Source organism: Phodopus roborovskii, unplaced genomic scaffold (genome assembly GCF_943737965.1).
Source record: "Phodopus roborovskii unplaced genomic scaffold, PHOROB, whole genome shotgun sequence".
Taxonomy (NCBI): Eukaryota; Metazoa; Chordata; class Mammalia; order Rodentia; family Cricetidae; genus Phodopus; species Phodopus roborovskii.
Window position 1 is genome coordinate 1,100,984 of NW_026126691.1, and position 22,035 is coordinate 1,123,018.

General features: G+C 41.0%; 1 protein-coding gene across 24 annotated transcripts in view; it reads left to right on the forward strand.

Annotated features, from left to right (window-relative positions):
• The window catches only part of Kcnma1 (potassium calcium-activated channel subfamily M alpha 1), a 707,058-nt gene that overhangs the window by 352,140 nt on the left and 332,883 nt on the right, over window positions 1-22,035 (forward strand). For all 24 annotated transcript variants that reach the window (XM_051174773.1, XM_051174774.1, XM_051174776.1 and 21 more), the window contains exon 3: window positions 2,029-2,090. In XM_051174773.1, the coding sequence (XP_051030730.1) occupies window positions 2,029-2,090 (62 nt within the window). The remainder of the gene's footprint in view (window positions 1-2,028; window positions 2,091-22,035) is intronic.

Here is a 22,035-nt window from a genome sequence, read left to right on the forward strand (position 1 = left end):
TTTGCTGGCATAGGACTGTCTAGTGAGCCCTGAGAAAGCTCAACATTCATACACACTAGGAGCTAAATTAAATGGAGAGGGATCTGTGGCTAATCAGCTGTTTATGAATGAAGAGTTCCCTCCCTTCCCTTTGCAGCTTTCTAAGAATGAGGTCAGGGTCAGGATCTAACTGCTTCTGGTTCAGAAATAGCAACACAGCTCCAAATTAATCTGGTGCTATTTGTTGTAGGATGAAAAGCAGAATCCTGCTTGTGTGTTTGTTTCCTATATACCTTTGCAAACAAGCTCTGAACGAACTCATATAAAGAAGTGAAGCAGAGGCAGGCCATCTAAGAGCCAGTCCACTGGTAGCTGGTAGTTGCAGATAGGCTGTGAGAGCTGCCTTGCTTGCCATCGGAATCTTGATTTGAAAAGCAAAGCAGGAGAGAGAAATAGATCCTAGTTGTGTAGTACTCTAACCACTTTTCTTCAGAAAGAAATGCTAGCAGTTGTTAAGAACACTATGTGTTCATTGTATTGTGCCCAGCTATTTTCCACACTATGTAGCAAGCTGGTCATCTCTCTCCTGTGGTTGCATGGAGATTTTGCAGTGTTTTAAATGAGAATTACATGCACATTTTATTGTTTATTGGCATACACAGAAAAAACATAGGAGTATGTGATTTACACATGTATACACACACACACACACACACACACACACACAGACACACACACACACACAACAGCCTGAACATGCCTTGTCTTTGTAGAAGTTGGAGTTAGCTTCTGTCCCATCAACTCATGTCAGCCAGATTTTTGTATGTGGATCTTGGGGAAGACTGGCATTTCTAAGGCTCTTCACTGAAGTCTTTTTAGGATTTGAATATATCTAAAGGGCAGGAGTTGAGCATCAGGCAGGCATTTTGTGTGATGATGATGTTTCATTTCTGATCTCATTCTTAATTGTTGGGTGTTAGGGTCTGTTTTACTGGGAGTATCTTTTATTTGCAGTAATTGTCTCCTCTGTGCAAGATGAAATAAACACATTAGAACATTGAGTGAAGGACAGAAGTGTCAGTAACAGCCTCATCTGCTACGTGTCTATTCAATGGACTTTTATGTGACAGGTGCACATTGAAGGAGATGCCAAAGCTGTCTTTCATATTTGTGATGATTGATTTTGAGTGAGTGCAAAACAACTTAGAGATTGTCATATAACTAACTGGTCAGACGTATTACCTAATTGGCTTATTTGCACATAAGTGGTTTCACTAAATACTTGAGAAATCTTATAAACACACACAGAATTGTGAAAATGTCTATCTATATAGAAGTATTTGTATGTGCACATAACTACTTACACACACACACACACACACACACTCAAGGGACATCTGTAGTAGCAAATGTGTACTTTGCCAATGGTTATTTCTTACATAGAGACAGAAAGCAGGTTAATGACTGTTTGGGGTTGGAGGAGAAAGCAGGGATTATTAATTTCACAAGCATGAAAGATCTTATTGAGATGATAAAAACCTTCTGAAACTGGATCACAGTGGTGTCACATAGGTTGGTAAATTTCTAAAAGGTCATTAAGGAATTATATGCTCAAAATGGGTGTATTTTATAACTCAACAAAGCTGCTAGGAACAATCATTCCCTCTCAGTCCCAGGGTAGGTAGAGGATGAAAAACTACATCCTCCCAAGTCTTTGTACTCATTATTTCCCCTTGAAGTTTATTGACTGATTGATTGCAACTGTAGAGAAGCTGGTCCTTGAGGTGAAAGGGCCAGATTTAAAAACAAAAAAAATATCCAAGGACATGATATGGAAAAGTCTGCCCTGATCCCTGTTGTCAAGGATGCTTCCACTGCTGGGTAAAGAGCCATCATCTGGATTGTCATGGGGCAGTGAGCGCAGGAGATAGGGAAGCAGGTCCCTGGAAATAGTAGGCACTGTGCTTCAATCAGTTGCTGCAGCCAATCAGGAATGCAAACATCCAGGTCTCAGCCCTTAAATAATGGAATGTTTATTTTCTTTTTCAGGTTGTGCTAGTCTTTGCTCTCAGCATTGGTGCCCTTGTAATATACTTCATAGACTCATCAAAGTGAGTATGCATGTATGTTGTCTTGCCATTTTTCTAGGGCATTTGTGACTCTACATTGATGTACTTATTTAACATAGCACTTGCCTTTGCAAGAATTTTCTGAGTGCTGAAGTCATGGGAAAAGGCAGGGTGCTCTGTGCTGCATTTCTGAATGGGAAAAAAGTTCTCTCAGAAGGCTGATTGATTCTGCTGGCATGGGAGGGGGAGGCACTTGGGGACCAAGCCTTCTTGTTGGGTATTTATTTGTAACATGCTGTTTCCTGATGGAGTGTTTGTACTGAAGTAGCCACGAAGTTAAGAAGGTTTTAGTAGGAATTTGGATCCTCTGGGAGGGGATAATAGAGTCTGAGAGATGGGGTTGAGCCATTCTGGTAAGTCATAGGATCTTTTTATCATCCAGGTTTAAGCCATACTGGGTGATAGATTATAAAGCCCTGGTCTAGGATTCCACCTACCAAAGGAATATGTAGCTGAAGCAATGGTCACTGTGTTTCTTCACTTATGGAAGTAAGGAAATGGAATGAGGCTGTTCATGAGGACCCACAGAGGTAGAGGCCTACAGCTGTTTGAGAACTTGCAGAGAACAGTGTTCGGTCAGACACTGGGACTGGCAGTTTAGTGATCTAGTGCTCCAGGGTAAGCATGGTTCACAGGTGGTGAAGACCTTCTGGGAGGCTGAAGAGACCAGTCAGCATGGCGATCCTTAAATCCTGTGCGTACCACTACTGCTTGCATCACTTGTTTCAGCTATCCTGCTGCGATCTCAAAGTTGACACATCTGAAGCACCCTGATCTGGGGATGGATTTGCTTTTCTGTTGGGACACAAACTTGATAGCTCTAGCCAAGGAGAAGTGCCCTCTAACTTGCCATCCTCATTATCACTTTGAGAATGTTTTCCATTCCTCTAATACTAATCCTGGGAGGATCCTAGACTTTGATCCTAGGACAACTGCCTTATATTCCTGTTTGATCAGACTCTTATGCCTTGATTCTAAGCTTAATGCTCTTTTTCCTGTGGCATGGTATGGTGGCAATGTCATGCACTCCTAAATCCTGAATCATCCAGAGTTATCTGATCACCAGCCAGAGGATTTTGTATATTTGGTTCTGGAGGCCAAACTGTCACAATCAATGAAAATAGAAGAAACATGTCTACTCATTCATGTCTGGAATCTGCCAAGCATGAGGCTTCAGAAATTACTTAGCTCACCTCAGACTCAAGGCTGCTCCCTCAACTGTCTTGAGGCATGAGTCCTCTAGATATCTTCAGGGGACAAGACTGTGCATTTTTTTCTTCATCTGCAATCCCCAGTTAAGAACAGGAAGAACATAATTCATCCTGGAAGACTCCAATTGTCTTGTGTGTGAAGGTAAGATCCTTTTCATATTTACCCAGAGATTCTGGACCACATTTGAAGTGAACTGGAACTCTCAAGTCTTTGGTCATTTCCCTCCAATCTCTCTCCATGAGTCATGGGGTGCAATCCCCTACCAAGCCCCTATGCTGGGGCTTGGGAAAGAGGTTCAGACTTATAGTATGTATGCCCCAGAGAGAGCACATACTTATGTGATGGTGAGTATGGACATCTGCTAAAAGGACAGATGTCTCAGCCATGCCTTGCCTTCCTTTGTCCCCCTTTCTGCACCTTTGTATGCTATGGAAATAAAATGTTGCTGGTAAATAGATTTGTATGGTGTACTTTTTTAAATTGTGTCTACTAGGAGACAATCTAAGGCTCTATAGAGTTCGGTTTTCCTTGGGAGTAGATGGCGAATCATTCTATTCTCCTAAATTGATAATCTTCACTGATGCCTCGCCGGTCTCCAGTCCTTGGGGTTAGTCCTGACTTTGCTAAGCCTTGCTGAAGCTGATGCTAGAAGCCCTTAGTGATTCTGGTTCTTTTATGGTCATGCACAGAGTCTGTACCAAGGCTGACCTTCAGTTCTGTTTTTCACCTTCCCTGACAAAAATGCCAGTAATCTTTGCTATGAGATAGTCTTCATTCTCCAAGGGGGCTGGCCAAGCCTTAGCATGGTGTCAGCTTTTCTCTCTTCCTAAACTGAGCAAACTGTGTGGTTTTGTTATACAAACTTTGTTCAGCAAAACACCTGTTACTACATATGTGACTCTACTTTTCAGTCCTACCTCTTCTTCTGGCCCTGAGACCACAGCCTAAGACTCCAACTTACAGAGAATCCATCTTTCCAGTGAGATCAATCAGGCATGCTCAGTTTAAGGAGATGAATTAAAGTAAAATCTATGATGTTACCTTTATGATAAGTCTAGAGACATGGTTGTTAACCTCTGAAGGTCAGTACCCCTTTGGAGTCAAACAATACTTTCACAAGGATCACTTAAGACTATCTTCATATCAGATATTTACATTACAGTTCATAGCAGTGCTAAAATTAGTAATGGGGTATCAATGAAAATTTTATGGTTGGGGTCACCACAATATGAAGAACTGCATTAAAGGGTCGAAGCATTAGGAAGATTGAGAACCACTGGTATAGAAGGTCATAGTCAGAAAACCAAATGCAGTCTATTAATCAAATTCTAATCCAGTTTAGTGAATGAGATGATATGAAACTCTGTCTACATATAAACTACAAATAAAATGAGCATGAGAATGTATAAGGCAAATTCTTGAAGGCTGTCTTTTTCATTCAAAGCAATTACTGACTTAATAGAAATGGCTTGGCTGATCATCTTGGGAAGCAGCTTAAATTTCTCTTAAAAATTATACCAAGTCATTGTCATGGGAAAATATACCTGGTATTCTTGAGGTGAATTTTTATTAGTGTTAACCCTCTACAAATAAATCAGAGCTCTCTGAACTGAGATGGTTCGCAAAATTGATTCTCTCATTACACTTTGCTAGACTTGTCTTCACCCACTTGGTAGATTACAAATCACCCAGTTACAGAAACTCAAGATGCAAAGGTTTCCAGATTTGGCCCTTTGGGAAGTTCAAAGTGGGGTTGGGGTGATGACCCAATGGGTAATAGCATCTACTGAACAAATATAAAGACCTGAGCTCATGCTACCAAAACGTTCCTGAAAAGCTGGGCATGGTCCTCTGTGCCTTATCTCTAGAGCTTTGGGAGATGGAGACAGATGCCATCTTAGCTCCGGGCTTGGTAAGAGACCTTGCTTTAAAAGAGTAAGTTGGAGGGTGAGAAAGCAGGGCACATGACATTCTTTTCTGATTTGTGCTTGCATGTGTGTCACATGTGCATACACCACACATATAGAAAAGATTTGAAAGATTTAAAAAGTGAACTGCAAAGGATGCAGCCCAGCAAATGAAACTGGTCCCAGGGGTGGTCTCAGCCAGCTGTTCTCAGAGGGGCTGAGGTAGACTTTGCATGTGGGCAAGCAAAGTGGATGCTTATTCTACCTCAACAAGTCAGCAGAAAGGCAACTCAGTTAAATAATTTGTGGGTGTAATTGTATGGCAATTGGCAATCTTCCTCACCTTTCAAAATTTACTTGACTACAGTATTTCCACACATCTTTGCTCAAATTTTGGTCCTTAATGAGAAACAGACAGATCCCTGAGTGGGTCTTCTTCAGGGATGTGTTTGAGAACCCCTCTTTTGAATCTTCATTTTCCACACATGATCTCTATGGGAAGAATCTTTTGGGTCATTTTCAGTGATTACCATCTAGCTAAGAAATATTGTCCTGAAGCCAACACATAAAGAGAATCACGCTAAAGATGGGTCCAATGGAAGACACTGGGATGACTCAAACAAAAAGGGTGTTATAGCAAAACTTAGTTAGGATGGATATAATATGGATGCCTTCATGAGACCTGCAATCCCATCCTTCAAAGGTTCATGATCTCCAAATTTCCCACCTCCTAACTCTGACCTCTCCTGGGTATCTTTATGTATTCTTTCTTCTATGTACCCTGATTTCTATAAAGCAAAGACTTAAAAATATATAACCAGGGGTCAGAGAGACATCTCAGCTAGTAAAGGCATCCACTACATAAACCTGACAACTGAAATTAGATTCTTGGGCCCCACATTAAAAAGATGGATTTAGTGGCGTGGTTCTGTAAAACTAGCACTCCTATGGTGAGATGGGAGGCAGAGACAAGAGAATCCTCTAGAAGCACATGGGCCAATTGACCTAGGGTATACAGACAAGCATAGCATCAGACAAGAGAAACTCTTTCTGAATATAATGGAAGGTGACAACATACTCCTGAGAATTTTCCTTTGACCCTACACTGTGCTGTGGCACATATATGTCCATATTTACACACATGTCATACACACACAAACATATTCACACACTGAATAATTTTTTAAATGGCACTATCAAGTCAATTGTGCCGTTCACTGCCCTATTATTGTCAATGTCACTGTTGCTTGCTCTACTCCTCTCCTTGTCACCAGACCTGGAATAGATAAATAGTAGGGAAACCTCATGATGTCATCACTATGGGAAGGACCCATGAATGGCATAAAGCAGCAGTCCCCACTGCTCCCATAATTTTAAGGGAAAATTGGAAGAAACAGTAGCTCTCAAAGCTCTGTGCATTAGTTTTGTTTCCAGAGGCATTCTGGGAAAGGATGACTCACTTGTGGGGAGATATTTATTCCTTTGATTCATGCTTATACTTCAGTTACATGGATTATGAATATTTAATGCTGCATATACTGGAAATGAAGGTCAGGTCCTGCTCACTGGCGACTTCAAAGCAGCCTCACTTCTGAAAGGCATACCACCTGCTGTTAGCAGAGTGAAGCAGAAAGGTTATGCATTGTTAAACTCTTCTGTAATGACTCCAGCTGCACCAAAATGGGTGGTGCACAGTTGGGGATGCCTGCTGGCTTTGCCAGCTTTTGCTCTTGGCTTCTGGTTTGAGCCCTGCTATTTGAGTGAGATGGACATTAGGAGGGAACCACAGTACTGATTTTGTAGTGCATCCTATCCAAGTGCTCCATTGCCTAAGCCCTCTTCTTGGTCTTTATAAATTTCATTTACTTGTTCACTTTATATTTATTCATTTAATCAGTCATTCGCTTTCACAGCTACAATGTGAAAGTCTTAACTATTTTCCATACTGTGACAATACTTATGATTAGGCATAGTTACAAATAATTATATGTAAATTTGCAATACAAACTGACCAGATTTTTTTCCATCATTTCTGAAAATACAACAGACACCATTATTATAATTCAGATACCCACTGCTTCAGCCTAACCTGCTAGCTATTTTACAATTTTACCTGCCACCACTCTTCTTTATAGATATCCTGATCTCTTTTTCATCTGAAAATTTTTCCTTCTGAAGGGAAGATTCTGGGGTAGACAGATGACTCAGTCAGTAAAATTCTTGCCACAAAAGCATACGGTCCTGAGTTCAAATTTCCAGGACTGATGTAAAACTGAGTAAGGTTCCATGTGTCTGGAGATGTGTGCTAAGGGGTAGATGAGATAGTCGGTCCCTAGCTCCCCTGGCCATATCTGTGAGCACCATGCGTGACGACTAATTCTATCTCAGTAAATAAGGAAAGTAACCAAGGAACATACCTTATTGTAACCTGTGGTTTCCACATTCATGGGCACATACATCTGCATGTATGCACCTCCCAGACATATGCACATTAATCACACACACACACACACACACACACACACACACACACACACACACACGTAACGAGTACGGTTTTTCTGCCTGACGCCTGGTCTTGTCCCGCTGCGCCAGCCCCAAATAATACACAGAGACTCTGTATTAGATATTATATTGTTGGCCAGGTACTAGTTTCTTATTGGCTAGCTCTGTCTTAAGTATTAACCCATTTCTGTTGATCTATGTATTTCTCTTACCGGGGAGCCGGCGGCATATTGCTTTTTCCAGACTCTCCATCTTGACTCCTCCTTCCTATTTCCTCCTTGTCTCCTAGTCCCTCCTATCTTCCTTTCCTATTGGCCAACAGTGCTTTATTATTAACCAGTATGAGAAACATATACAAAATGACATCTCCCATCACACACACTTGAAAAATAACAAAAACTGGAGGGAATTTGGATCCCCATTGTTGTGCTTTATGTGAATTAAAGTGCTAAGCACATCACATATAATTTCAGTCCATTCTTTTAACACCCTAGGTGGAGTTTTGTCATTCTCACTTTACTGATAGAAATCTGGAAATCCAAAATTTGCCTCAAGCCACATAGCTAACAAATAGTAGAGGCGTGGAGACAGGATCTCATTCTAAAGCTCCAACTCCTCCCACTCTGCTGTGGCTTGCAAGTGTCAAGGAGTGAACTTCTGGATTGGAGAATTATAGAAAGAACTTGGTGCAGATGTTGTAGGACTGGGAGCTGCTTTGCCTTGCTCTGTCAAGTCCTCTGACTTCTACCTTTTGTCTTCCATATCCCCATTTTTATCCTGAGAGCCCAGTCTACAGTGGATAGTGCTTGTGAGAGTCCTGTCACCAATCATCCACCAACAGCTGCTATGGTCACAGGGAAGTTGATGGTTGTTTCTTAAGGCTCTTCATATCCAGAGAATTCCTTCCAAGGAAGGGATCTCACCCCTCGTACACTTATTTTACTATACATATTATTTGGCACTCTGATTGAATACATCCTTTGCAGAGTTACTGGGTTTACTCTTTTACAGTTTTGCATTGTTGCATGAAATTCACATATATAGAAAGTTAGCAGAGTGTAGGAAAAGTTGACCCCCAAAAGTTTTGCAAAAAAGTCTTAAAATGTTACATTACTTTTGTTCTCAATCATGCACATGTGTTGACCTTGTGCCTTCAGTGTGCCCAAACTATTTGTCAACCACTTTGCAGTGACGTAATGATAGCATAGGTCATGGATTGTCTTGTTAAATGAAAGAGTGACCAGTAGTAGCTTTCCCTCTCACTATTATGTACCATCTGGGTAGCTAGGGCATATGGAGGAAGTTCCTGGGCATATCTTAATTCTTACTTCCTTTAATGGATCAGAGTCATTCTAGGTGGTGTTCAGAATAATTAGCTCTTGCATTCCACCTTCTTGCTCTATTTGAGAAGGCACGGCATGCACTTAACCTTTGTTGAAGAAGTCAACACAAATCACCATGCGCGCAAAGCATCTCTTTCTTCTTCTCTTTTTAAAAATACTTCCCCCACAATTTCCACCATCCCTCAGTGACATTTTTATTGCCAGGCTTTGGTTTGGAAAATTATGGGTAGGGAAAGTTCAAGGGCAGGGTGTTCAGAACAGCATTGCACATCTGTGAGGGGAACACAACAGGAGAGCCAGCAGCTGTTGAAAGAATAGAGTGTCAGATGGTGGAGGAGCTGAGGCTCTAAGAGATGAGGGAGAGGGGCTGCCTTCAGGGTAGCTGCTGTAAATAGCTCCCAATGGGAGTCTCCCTTCCTTTCCAGAATCTAGTTTCTCATGGCACCTTTAAATTCAGCGATGTGTAAGGAGCACCAACCCAACCCTTTCTATATCAAGTTTTTCATGTTGCCATTATCTCATTAATGGGGATAAACATGGGGACAAAGACAGCTAGAGTGGATACAAACAAAAGAAGACATCGTCTTTATATGTCTGCTTCCATGTGGGTGGCTTTAGGGCAGAGGGTCTCTTTGGTTACATAACAGTGGGTTGCCTGTTTCTAAGGCTTCCTCCTTCTACCTTCCACAGTGCTGAGATAGTCTCTGTGCCCCCACTCATTCCTCACTGTGCATGGGAACCATGCAAAATGTTATCTGCAAGTATCAACAGATTGAGTGTACCTCAGGCAGTTTATTCAAAGATACAAGGGACTCTGTTAGGAGTAGTAGAACTGAATGAGCTAGACCTTTTAGGTTGATGGCAAAGACAACTTGGGAATAAGTTAGCCCTCTGTATCTGAAGAGTTAACAAACTGTGAATTGAAAATAGTGTGAAAGGGGAACACCATTTTTACAGAACATATAAAAGCACATTTTGCTTTTTGTTATTCCCTATACAACAGCTACCACTAGTACAACACTGACATGGTATTAAGTATTTTATGTAATCTAGAGATGATGCAAAGTACATGGAAGTATATATCTAAGTTATATATAAATTCTCCATTGTTTTAATAAGCAACTTGAAGGTGTATGGTTTTGGTATTCTTAGGTACTCCTTGAACCAGTTCTTTATACAAGGAATATATGATGTTCCCCCTTTAATTGCGGATAAATGTGGTAGAAAGGTTAGGTGGAGAATGTTGGGAGATGCCATTCTGTAAACGAATAAAGCACTGTTGGCTAATAGGAAAGCAAGATAGGCAGGACTAAGAGACGAGGAGGATTTGAGGAAGTAGGAGGAGGAGTCAAGATGTAGAGACTGGAGAGAACAGAGGTTTGGGCCCTCTCTCCGGTAAGATAAGACCACGTGGAAAAACTTAGATTAATAGAAATGGGTTAATATTTAAGACAGAGCTAGCGAATAAGAAATGCTAGTAACAGGCCAACAGAATTATATCTAATACAGTGACTCTGTGTGTTATTTGAGGCTGGCGTGGCTGTGGGACCAGACTGGCAGGGGAAAATCTACTCATAACATAATGGCACCTTCAATGTGACTAATAAGAACTTAAAATTTAACAAAAGCTTAAGAAAGGGTTTTAGAAACAAATGAACAGAGACAAGCAAGGCTTCTTAGTAACAGCATTTTTCTTGGTTGGACTCTGTTTTGCTAGAGACAAAGACTTGAGCGGCTCCTTTAAGGGAGATTTCCTGACTGGAGAAGATGCAGAGAAATGGAGACAGTCAACTCTTTACATGTTTTTACTTCCACGTGGGTAGATTTAGGGCACAAGATCTGATCTTCAGTTTTATAATATTAGATTTAGTTTATTTGTCTCAGAGTTTCTCGTACCTTCTGGAGGTGACTAAAGGTTAAGTCAAATGCTCAAGGTCACCAATGCAGGCAGAGAGAATGTTATAGTCTGAAATCAGAGCTCTGAAAGCTCATGCCCCTTTCTTCCTGATCTTTTGGGTCCTTTCTACTGAATGTAAGTTGTGAACAAAGATGTCTTATGATTTACTGCCTACTGAAAAGCAATGATTGACCTTTTGTGCAAACTCTAGACTTGGACTTTCATCTCAGTACAGACTTTGGGCCAGGAGAAAGCAAAGATAATCCCAGGTGGAAAATATTAAGCTCGGAAAAAAGAACATTGGTAGCCAGTTTATTCTGCCTTCCCCATGTCAGAGTCATGGAGACATAAGCATTCATCTGTGGAAAATTGACAAGGCTGGGTCCATTGGCTTTGCCTGTTTGGCATCTGCAAGGCATTACTTTTTGAGAACTCTGTGCCCAATGGCTAGTTTGTTCTCCCTGTGAAAATACTATCTCCTAATTATGCCTATAAATCCATATTTACTCCACCCTTCAAAATGATAATGATTGTTTTCTGCCTTTCTCACCACTCTCAGAATTTCATAGGAATGATATATATGATCTGGCACACTCTTAGCACTTTGGCAACTTTTTTAAGAGATGATTTTTTTTGAGGACAAATAAAGGAACACATCCCCCTTTAGGTTCCAGACTTACCCATGTCTTCTGTAATTAACTTGAGTTTAGAGCACAAGCTTCTGAGTCTTCTCCCCAAGCCCTATCTTGGCCATAGTGCTGTGCCCAAAGTCACAACAGACATGCATTCAAAGATAGCTGAAGGCCAAGGTGGTAGCCATCTGGAGGAAAACACTGGCTCAGAATGTAGTAATCCAAACAGAAGGACAGTGCTTATGACAGCATGGCCAGCCAGGGTGGCACTAGGTGGCAGCAGCTGTTACAGCTTCATCTTGGGGTTTATGAGCTGCAAAACATATGACCTCTCTCTTGTCTTTTACCCCTTGTCCTATGTCCTGACAGCTTAAAAAATTATCACTTTGGTAAGACCCTGACCAGTGATGAGTCATTTGTGATTTAAAAATAGAATCCTTTGCAGTTAAGAATGCCCTGGGGACTTTTTGAGACATATATCATTGTTCAAAGAATTGGGACATAGGTGTGTGTTTGTGTGTGTGTGTGTGTGTGTGTGTGTGTGTGTGTGTGTGTGTGTGTATACTTGCTCATATATTAGGGGAAATAGTGTATAAATCTAGCTGAGGACTAGTAAAGCGTGGTGGCCTCAGCCACCAGATTCATCATAGCATCAGAGAGGATGGGATCTATGTGTCTGTGACCTTAAACTCGAAAAACAATCAATGTAATGAGTGCCAACCATGTTTGGCATTGGGAAATTTTGAATACCATGGGTAAGTCCATGATTTTCTCACCATGATGTTTAAATTGTATGTAATTTTTATGGGTGAGGCATTTCAGGCTTCAAAAGGATCAAAACAAACTAACAGAGATTTCACCAAGCAATATATTCTCAACTGCTACTTCACCAATACTAACTTCTGAAGGCTAATGGGCTGAAAGACTAATTCCTCACAATGGGATGTTTGACTCTCAGGGAGATTTTGAATTGAGGAAGCAAGAGCTCTTCCAATAATCCCTGAGAGGAGATTCTTACTATGGTCTGCACATTAGCCTTGTGATTTTTATTTTTAGTGAATTAAGCAAAACCCTGATTTGAATTCAGCCTGCAAGAGCAGTGGTTGAGAAGGCTTTATCTAGGCAATGGTGCTATATGTCTGTAATCCCAGTCCTTGGAAGGAAGAGGCAAGAAGGAGGGTTTCAAGATCAGCCTCAGCTACATAGTGAGTTCTACAATAGCCTAGGTAGGCTACATGAGACTTCTTCAAAAGACAAGAGAACGCTGGGGAAGTGGCTCAACAGGTAAAGATGCTTGTCACCAAGTTTGATGACCTGAATTTGATTCCCACAAGTACAAGGTGGAAAGAGAGAACCAACTCCCACAAGTTGTCCTCTGACCCCCACCTCCAATCCATGGTGTTTGTTTCAGTTATTGTCCAATGTCTCCTAGTGATTCTCCTAGACTCTATATCTTTTGGATACCCCCTTTCCATAAAGAATATCAAAAGTTACATTTGAGTTACCTTGATATAAGCCAAGTGTGATCAATCTGAATTGTATTAATTATCAGTATTTTAATTACATAATATTTGGTGTTATTTCTTCTATCTGATTTTAAGGAAATGACTATTAGAACATACTATAGGTTTTTAGAAGTATGTGCCTACCATGTTTAATGGAGAAGTTGGCTATGTTTTCTCCACCCTGTCCTTCCTACCCTTCTAGAAATTTCTATGGTTAAGCAAATATTCTCTGAGACATGTGTCTTGTGTCATACTCACCCCAATGTCATAGTTTTAACAGATAAGACAAATTATGTATTCCATTTCTAGCTTTGCCTTAGGACTTGACTTTATGACACACTGCAGCAATCCAACATTCAAAATCTGTGGCTTTGTGTAAGAAACGAAATTTTAAGGATACCCAATAATCCCAATTTCTGCTGACATTTGGCAAGCATAAGCTTTTTAATCCTTGTATATGAAAAGGATTCTTCCTGGATTAAGGGATGTCTTCATCTCCAACCCCCACCCCGTTGCAATAAAATACCCTGAAAAAAGTTATTCAAGTGAGAACAGATTTATTTCAGCTCACAATTTCATAGTACAGTCCATCAATTCAGGGAAGCAGCAGGAGCTTGAAGCAGTTAGCCAGATCACATCCATAGTCAAGAAACAGAGAGCTGTGGGTACAAGGGCTTGCCTGCTTTTTCCATTTTATATGGTTCAGGGGCCCAACCAAAGGAACAGTCCCACTTCCTACTTCAATTAACATGATCTAGATAACACTTGACAGCATGCCTAGAGGTGGTTCTAAACCTCATCAAGTTGACAATTGAGATTAACCGTCATGAGAAGTGAACACTGTCATGAGAGGGCTTCATTAGGTGTGTTAAAGCCCCTATAGACTGTGATTAGGAGCCATTAGAGTTAAAAAATGATGAGAAACATGAGATGCTGGGATCCTGGGTGTTTCCTAAAGAAGACCTAACTGCTGCCAATTGTTTTCAAGCATAAATAGACCCATGTGGTCAGATCTTGTGAATCTCCAAAGGGAAGAGAGAAAACTGGCCTTACAAATTGTATCTTCAATTTAAAAATACTGGCTGCTGCCATAAAACTTTCAAAGTGCCCAGAAAGCTAAGCAAAATGCCGAGGCAGGCCAGGTTTTGTTTTCATCCTCCACTCTGAGCTCTCTCTTTCTCTTCTTGAATTAGCTTTGCTTCAGGGGCCAGGAAAATGTTAACTCTTGCTCCTCCATAGCCCCCCAAAGGTGAAGAAACCTTGGTCTCTGTGTGCCTATGGCTTATTTCTCATAAAAAGTTTTCAAACACTGCTTAATTGAATTCCCAATTTTCCCTAAGCAAGTACTGTATGCCACAGTAATAAATCAGCCATGACTTACTGTAAAGCCCCAAAGCTACGTCATCTCTGAAAATAACATCTTTAGAACCCCATAAACATACTCCTCTGTTTGTTTAAGGACTGCAAGAGCTTTTTAAACATGGTTGCTAAGTCACAAGGGAGTATTTTCCAGGACATAAATGGAAGCAAGCACAACCCCCTTCAATTGTCAAATTCTTTATGAGAAGCCCAAATCTGTTTGTTCTGCTAGTGGATTATCTTGACCAGAACAGACTTGATAATACTAAATATGTAAGTCAATGATTATTGGACACTTTTCTGACTTATTTTGCTAAATGGGCACTTTATACGAAGCTTGGCTTAATTTGTAACAGTACAAATAGAAAATACATATTGACATAGATAAACCCTGACCACAGTTTTTAGTCAGCCGGATATCTCCTAGCAATTCTTAAGCTGTCATCCCTTCAAAAACAATGAAAAGTGTGTCTGGGCTTTTCTTCCCAGATACCCAATGCAGGCTTCACTTTAGTCACTGAACTTTTGGGTTTTGCATGGAAACTTGGCAGTTTGGGTTAGTGTAGCAACAGGCTTTGCTTGAACATGGAACCCAAGACTAGGATATTTTCAGAACTATGAAAAAAAGATGATAATCTTATGACATCTCTAATTTCCATAGAGCTGTTCCATCAAGCTGGATTCTGCATGGAAAATACCCAAGCTTCCTTCACGTGTCATCACACACAGGAAGAAACTGTAGGCAGGACACAAGGCATTTAGTATTTGCATCCAGCTTATCCTTCTTAGAACACTCTGTCCTGTGCTCTAAGCCCATATCATGATGAAACAGTAGCTGATGGCTTTCTGTACCTCCACCCTCACCCCATGCCAGAAAATGCAAAGAAAACCCATAGCTCATTTTCGGATACAGTTGATCTTGATATCCCAAGGAACTGCAGAGATAGGATGCAGAGAAGGATGAAAAGAACATGGATGTAATTAAGAGCCTACACCTGTGCATTTCCTCTAACAGCAGGAGGAAGTGAGCCAGGAGTGCATTAAGGGCCTTGCCTTCTCCATAATAGCATAATCAAGCAAGTTCTGTAAAGAGCTACATCAATAATTGAGACATGTATCAGGAGGCCATACAGACTGCTAGGACCTTCAAATACAATCTGTTATCAGACATGGATGAGGCTGGGGAAGTAGGAAAGGAGGCTGTGCATCTATGTGCATGCAAGTACACTGTTTTGAAGGAGGCCTGTGTGAGCAGCAGTCCACACTGCAGCACATGAGAGCATAGTGTTTCACTTATCATGTAGACTGAGTGCAATGTTTTGTGGGTCAAGCACACCCTTCTGTAGGAATTGGATAGATACTACAGAAATCTATTTGCCAAGGACCATAACACTTGTTCATGGATCCTGCACTGAGGGCTTCTGCTCTGTCAGCCTGGTTCTTTTGCAAGTTCACTGCAGTTTTTCTATCATAAGGATCCTGGAGGAACACAGAGCCTTTGAACTTAAAGGTTGAAAAGTGATAAACTGGGAACCCCTGTCCCTCCTTCAGACCAAGGCCAAGTGTCATTCTCTTTTCTCTTGTATCCTAATCCATTGGGATCTTGGCCATTACCAGGAAGTGTTCATAAAACAAAGTAAAGGAGGCCATGGTTTTCCAAGCTTTTCAATGATGTTAGGCCCCACAGGGGGGAAAAAAGAGCTATGGCAAAGGATGTGTGTTGCTGGGCAGATCTGAGAGTTCTTTGCTTTCTGCTTCTCTCCTGTTTGTGGGCTTCCACCTGTTATTAGAGAAAAAGATCCTCCTTTGGCTGTGATTTGGGGGTGCAAGGAATTAGCAGCTGGTCAAGTTACCTGAGACCCATGTGCTATGTCAGGACCCAGGCACCAGTGGACTCAAACAGATACAAACAGCTGTCATGTCTCCATCTCGCTGGGCCCACTGACCACCCTAGTGGGGGAAGAGCTGGGTTTGGGAAGTCTTTGGGAACCCTGCTGGTTCATCTACCAGGCTTCAGACCAGTTTGACAGAAAACAGAAGAGCAGCTAGGGCTGGGAAAGGGCCACTCTTCCCTGAATTCCCTGCCCCTTCCAGATTCCTTCTTGTCTTCACCTGTCTGCAAACCAGCCAACTGTGACAGTTTAATTGGTGTGGGGAAAGAGAGGCAGCAGGAAGCAGGCAGGGGTGACCAGTGTTCTGGAAGAGGATGAGTCTTCTGGGATGAGGGCAGGGAACCGTGACAGACAGGCCTGAGAGAGCTGTATTGCTGGCAGGTCAGGGAGCCTGGCTCATGGTTTTCAAATCTCTTCCTCCTTGGACCAAGAGGGGTAGTGTTGTATATTCCTATTGTTTCTCAGTGCCTCTTGCTGCTGAGGGTCTAAGAGCTATGCTGGGAGGCCCAGTGCAGAAATGAGATTGATGCAAAAGATGCCTAGTGGGTTAGCTGAAGGATTGAGCTCTTTACTGCTTTAACTGTTCTCCTGCTTTATGACTGTACATCTGTGAACAAACTAGTTAACCTTTCCAAGATGTAAGCTTTTTCCTTTGTAAAATATGATTATGGTGATGAGGGATAGAAATAATATCAACTGTACAATAGTTCATGGGGTGGGGGAAATCACATGATGCATAGAAAGCTCTCTGCACAGGAGTAAGCATAAAGGTAGCTCAGGACACTAGGTGTTACTAGTATTGTCTTTTAAAGTTTTGTTTTGAAGCTTTCAACTGTTCTTAGTAGGGAACAGTATGAAGACACCAAAACGAAGAAGTAAAGCAAAATGTGCTAGCCAGTGGTACAATGATCAATTGCAGGATAGTAGACACCACCAGACTCCTGAAAGCATGGCTCTTGACAGCAACAGATCTCAAAATATACAGCTGGTTCACAATAGGAGCCTGGACCAGGTAAGATTCAGATCCATCTCGGAGATGGGATGATTTTATTTACTTTCACTTCAGTTGTAGAGATAGATCCAGAGACCATGTTCTGGTTTGTGGTGTAAAACATTTCTGACCATGGATTGACTTACAACTCACTTGAGAAACTAGCTTAGAGTTTGCAAGTGAGTGTGCCTTCTGGGATACAGGTATTGTAGCCTTTGGAGGAAAGAGACAGGCATTCTAGCATTGGGTCCAAAGTCATTGGGTAGGATTACCTAATGGAGAAGCAAGAGTAGGGTGTGTAGCCCATCTATCCTCAGCTTTTACCTCAACTGCAAGCTAGGGAAGGCATGCCCCAAACTACTTTAAAAATTAATAATAAGAGATTCCAGAATTCATGAAACTAGTTATATTCATGATGACAGTCTATTACAGGGAAAGAGTCAAGATTATATTAGCCAAGGGAAGGTATGCACATGGCAGAGTCTCAGAAGGTTCCACACATGCTTCCCTTATTCACATGTGACATATACAATCATATACAATCAAGGAGTCCAACTCAGCTTCACAGTTTGATTTTGCTGGGCTTGATAATGTAAATCTGAGTGTCTATGCCTATTACTAGCTAATCTCAGTCTCCACCTGCTCCCCCCAAACACAGTTAAACATTCCAGTGTGTTCAGCCCACTTCCAGAATCAAACCATGGCTATGTGGTTGGCCCAACACCCTACCGAGGTAAAGACACTTTTGTCAGTACCAAGTCTTGGAGATATCCTTCCAGAAACTAAAGACAAACATTAGAGCTTCCTTTGAGTAAGGATTCAGACATGAACCCATATTTCTGTAGACAGGTAAGTTTTTAACAAGAACTTCAGTGTGGTGGAGCAGCCTGTTAATGAGTAGGACTGGGATAACTTTCTTGTCCATACTTAAAAGAATAAATTCAGACCCTTACCTTATACCATAACAAAATTAACTCAAAGGAGACAAGAGTTGCCCTAGAAGAACAAATGTGTTACCCATGTTAGGGCCTTTGTGACACTGGATTTTACAACGAATCCTTGAACATAAAACCATAAGCAGAAGCAACAAGGACAAGAAGTCATCAGTAACTGAAAGCTTTTGTGTGTCAAAGGATGCTGTGAGGAAAACAATGCAACCTGTGTAATTGGAAAAAAATGTTTGCAGAACATGTATTTGATGATGAACTTATATCTGTGCTATATAAAGAGCTTTTATTTCTCAGTAGTGAAAGAGAACCTGATTTAAAAATGGAGAGAACCAACTAATAGTTCTTTTTCCAAAGAGGATACACATGGCCAAGAAGAGTATGAAGGGAAATCAGCCAGACACATACAATTCTAGTCATTAGTGAAATGCAGGTCTTTACTAGGAAGCCTACACCAGAAAAGGTCAGAATGAGCGCCAGCAAGAATGTGGGAAAATTGAAATCCCCATGTGTTGCTACTGGGATGGCATAAATGCCCCAGAACATTCCTGAAATAATCTTTCCACCCAAGTCTTTACATGACAGCACTAAAAGCCTATGTACACACAAAACTTGAACTAAAACCAATACATGGATTGTATGGTACATGGATTATAACTCAATAAAGCTGTTATAAGATAGTCATTCTAAGCTTGGTGTTGGTGGTGCATGCCTTTAGTCCCAGCACTCGGGAGGCAGAGGCAGGCAGATCTCTGTGAGCTGGAGTCCAAGGAGAGGCTCGAAATCAAAACAATGAAACCCTGTCTCAAAAAACTAAAAAAAAAATAACAAATTAAAAAAGGATAGTCATTTCAGATGGGATTTGAAAAGTAGAGTATAGTGAGATGTGAAAAGGTAAGAAAAATAATTGGAAAGCTGTCTCATTAGTCTTGCTGAGAGATTGAAGTCAGAGTAAAGGGAAAAAGCATGGTCCCACATTCACCCCCAGGCTGTGACTTTTCATGTTTATGCTCAGTTTATTCAGTGGAAACAGATCTCAGATTAACTAGAGAAGGCTCACTCCAACGCTTGTTCAATTTAAGATGTATCCGCCAAATATGTTTTTCCCAGTCACATAGGTAAATGGTAACAGGCAGCAATGTGCCATTTCATGGGTACTACAGAACTTGAATAGTGTAAGCAAAATAATGGAGGAAATAAACACATATTCTCCATCTGGAGGTCCTAAAGAAGAGCCCAGATTTGGTGACTTGTCCACCACCTGGGTATGGTGGACTGAGTTGCTCATTGTTCCCTTCTTTGGTACTGATTGCAAAATGAAGTCATCTGCTTCATCCTGAGTAGCAGCAAACCAAATACATTTCCTGAAGATGGAACATTCACTGCTGGTTGCATCCTAGGTGTTTCTGCATCAGGATCCTTCTCTTGCTGGAATGGGCGGGTTTCCCCTGAACTTGAGCCAAACAAGCAGGAGCTGAGTGGTTCCCAGCAACGCTGGACCCTGGGAGCCAGTGTGCCAGTCTCTTAAAAAAAAAAAAAAAAAAAGAGTCAGTGAGCGAGTGAGCAAGCAGGAGAAAGAGAGAGGACTGATTTTCTGATTTTTAACTGAGTCAACAAATCGAGATAACTCTAGGATAAACAGATCCATACGCTCATTCTCATCTAGAAAAAAAGCAATGCCGCGCCAACTTTAGGAAGCAGGTAACCCATACTTTGCCACTCTAAAGAAGCCATTGGCACTAGTAAAAGAAAGGATAGGCTTCTATCTGCTTTTAAACCACTCTTCTCTCTTTAATTTTTAAAACAATCTTACATACCAATCGCAGTTCCCTCTCCCTGCCATCCTCTACTTTCCCCACCTCCCCATCCCATCCACTCCTCAGAAAGAGTGAGGTCTCCCATGGGGAATCATCAAAGTCTGTCACATCATTTGGGGTAGGACCAAGCCCCTCCCCATCTAGCTGAACAAGGGATCCCCCTCCATAGGGAGTGGGTTCCCAAAAGCCAGTTCGTGCACTAGGGATAATTACTGATTCCACTGCCAGCAGCTCCATAAACTGCCCAAGTCCCCCAACAGTTACCCACATTCACAGAGCCTACTTCAGTCTTATGAAGGTTCCACAGCTGCCAGTCTTGTTAGAGTAGATTTTTCTTGCCAGTCTGCTCCCACCACTGTGCCAGACCCAAATAACACACAGAGACGCTCTATTTTATATAAAGCTGTTGGCCTATTACTAGCAGTACTTATTGGCTAGTTCTGTCTTAAATATTAACCCATTTCTATTAATCTAAGTATTTCCACATTATCTCATCTTACCAGAGAGAGGGCACCAACCTCTGTGCTCTCAAGTCTCTCCATGTTGACTCCTTCCCTACTACTTCCTCTCTCCCCCTTTTCTCCTAGTTCCGCCTTTCTTGCTTTCCTATTGGCCAGTGCTTTCTTCATTAACCAATAAGAGAATCATATTTACAGAATAATATCTCCCATTATTTCCTCTTTTCTGTCTAAAATGAAAAGAAGGGTTTTAACCTTAGAATAGCAAAATATACCACACAACAGTATCAGATAAGAACCACAGTCAACAATGTTTAGTCCATTACCATTAGCAAGATTTAAATATTTTATCATCTATCCTATCTTAGTGAATCTAAAGTCTTATATATAACTTATCTTTAATCTTAACTAAGGAAAACTATAACCAAAACTATCTGTCTTCAACTCCTTCAAAGACCACAGAAGGATAATATATAAATATATATATAAACTCTAGAATTGGCAGAGACATCTTGCCTGGTCAGTCACCTGAAGTTCTTCTATATTGTTCCAATTTTAGCCTATAAGCCATAGTGTGTCTGGCAGACTCCTTAGCAAAGCAGGAAATGTTAAACTGTCCACCTGTATTGGCAATTTGTCAGTCACTTTTCTCTGTATCCTGTAGACTATCTGGCAGACTCTTCCATGAATCAGGAACCCTGTAGCTATATCCATCTTGTATCAGCAGTTACTTTCCTATGGGTCCTGCATGTCCAGTTTATACAGCATAAAGTAAAACAGTCTGTACAAGAGCAGTATCTTGCTCAAATGGCTAGTCTTGCCATAGTGAAAGCAAACTCCATAACGCATTTCTTCAAGGTCCATCTTCCTTTCTGACTCAGGTGTGTTGCCAGGAGAAGTTGTGTCTCACTGTTAAGAAAAACCCTAAAATGTTTTAAATGCCATATTCTGTAGGCCTTTGAAAGGTTTGAAGAATGCCTATCCATCTTAAATACATCTCTGTATATCTAGAAATCCTAACTAACTTGTTTTGACTGTTATAGCTAACTATGTAAAATATGTACTAAATTACACCTTATATTCTTAAATGAGCTATATAAACATAATACCTAAACAAGAGGAGAAATATACATATCATAAAATTGACCTTACATTTGTATCAATAAATAAAAATTCATTCCAAAACCAAGTATACATATCTATTCCACAATCCCCTTTTTAACTTTAAAGAGATTGTTTGTGGTCATGAACCATTTATAACCAACCCATTTAAATGAAGACAAACATTTATAAACAATATTTGGGAATTTGAACGTTGTTCTTTTCAAACTGCTTCCTGCTGGTATGGAAATCCTAAGAAAAGGTAGAAATCCTGGCAGTAGTCTGTAAGGCTGCCTTGTCCCAACTGTTTTGAATGTTGGATCACCTGGAATGCTTTTTCAGGGGGTCTGACTTGATCAAA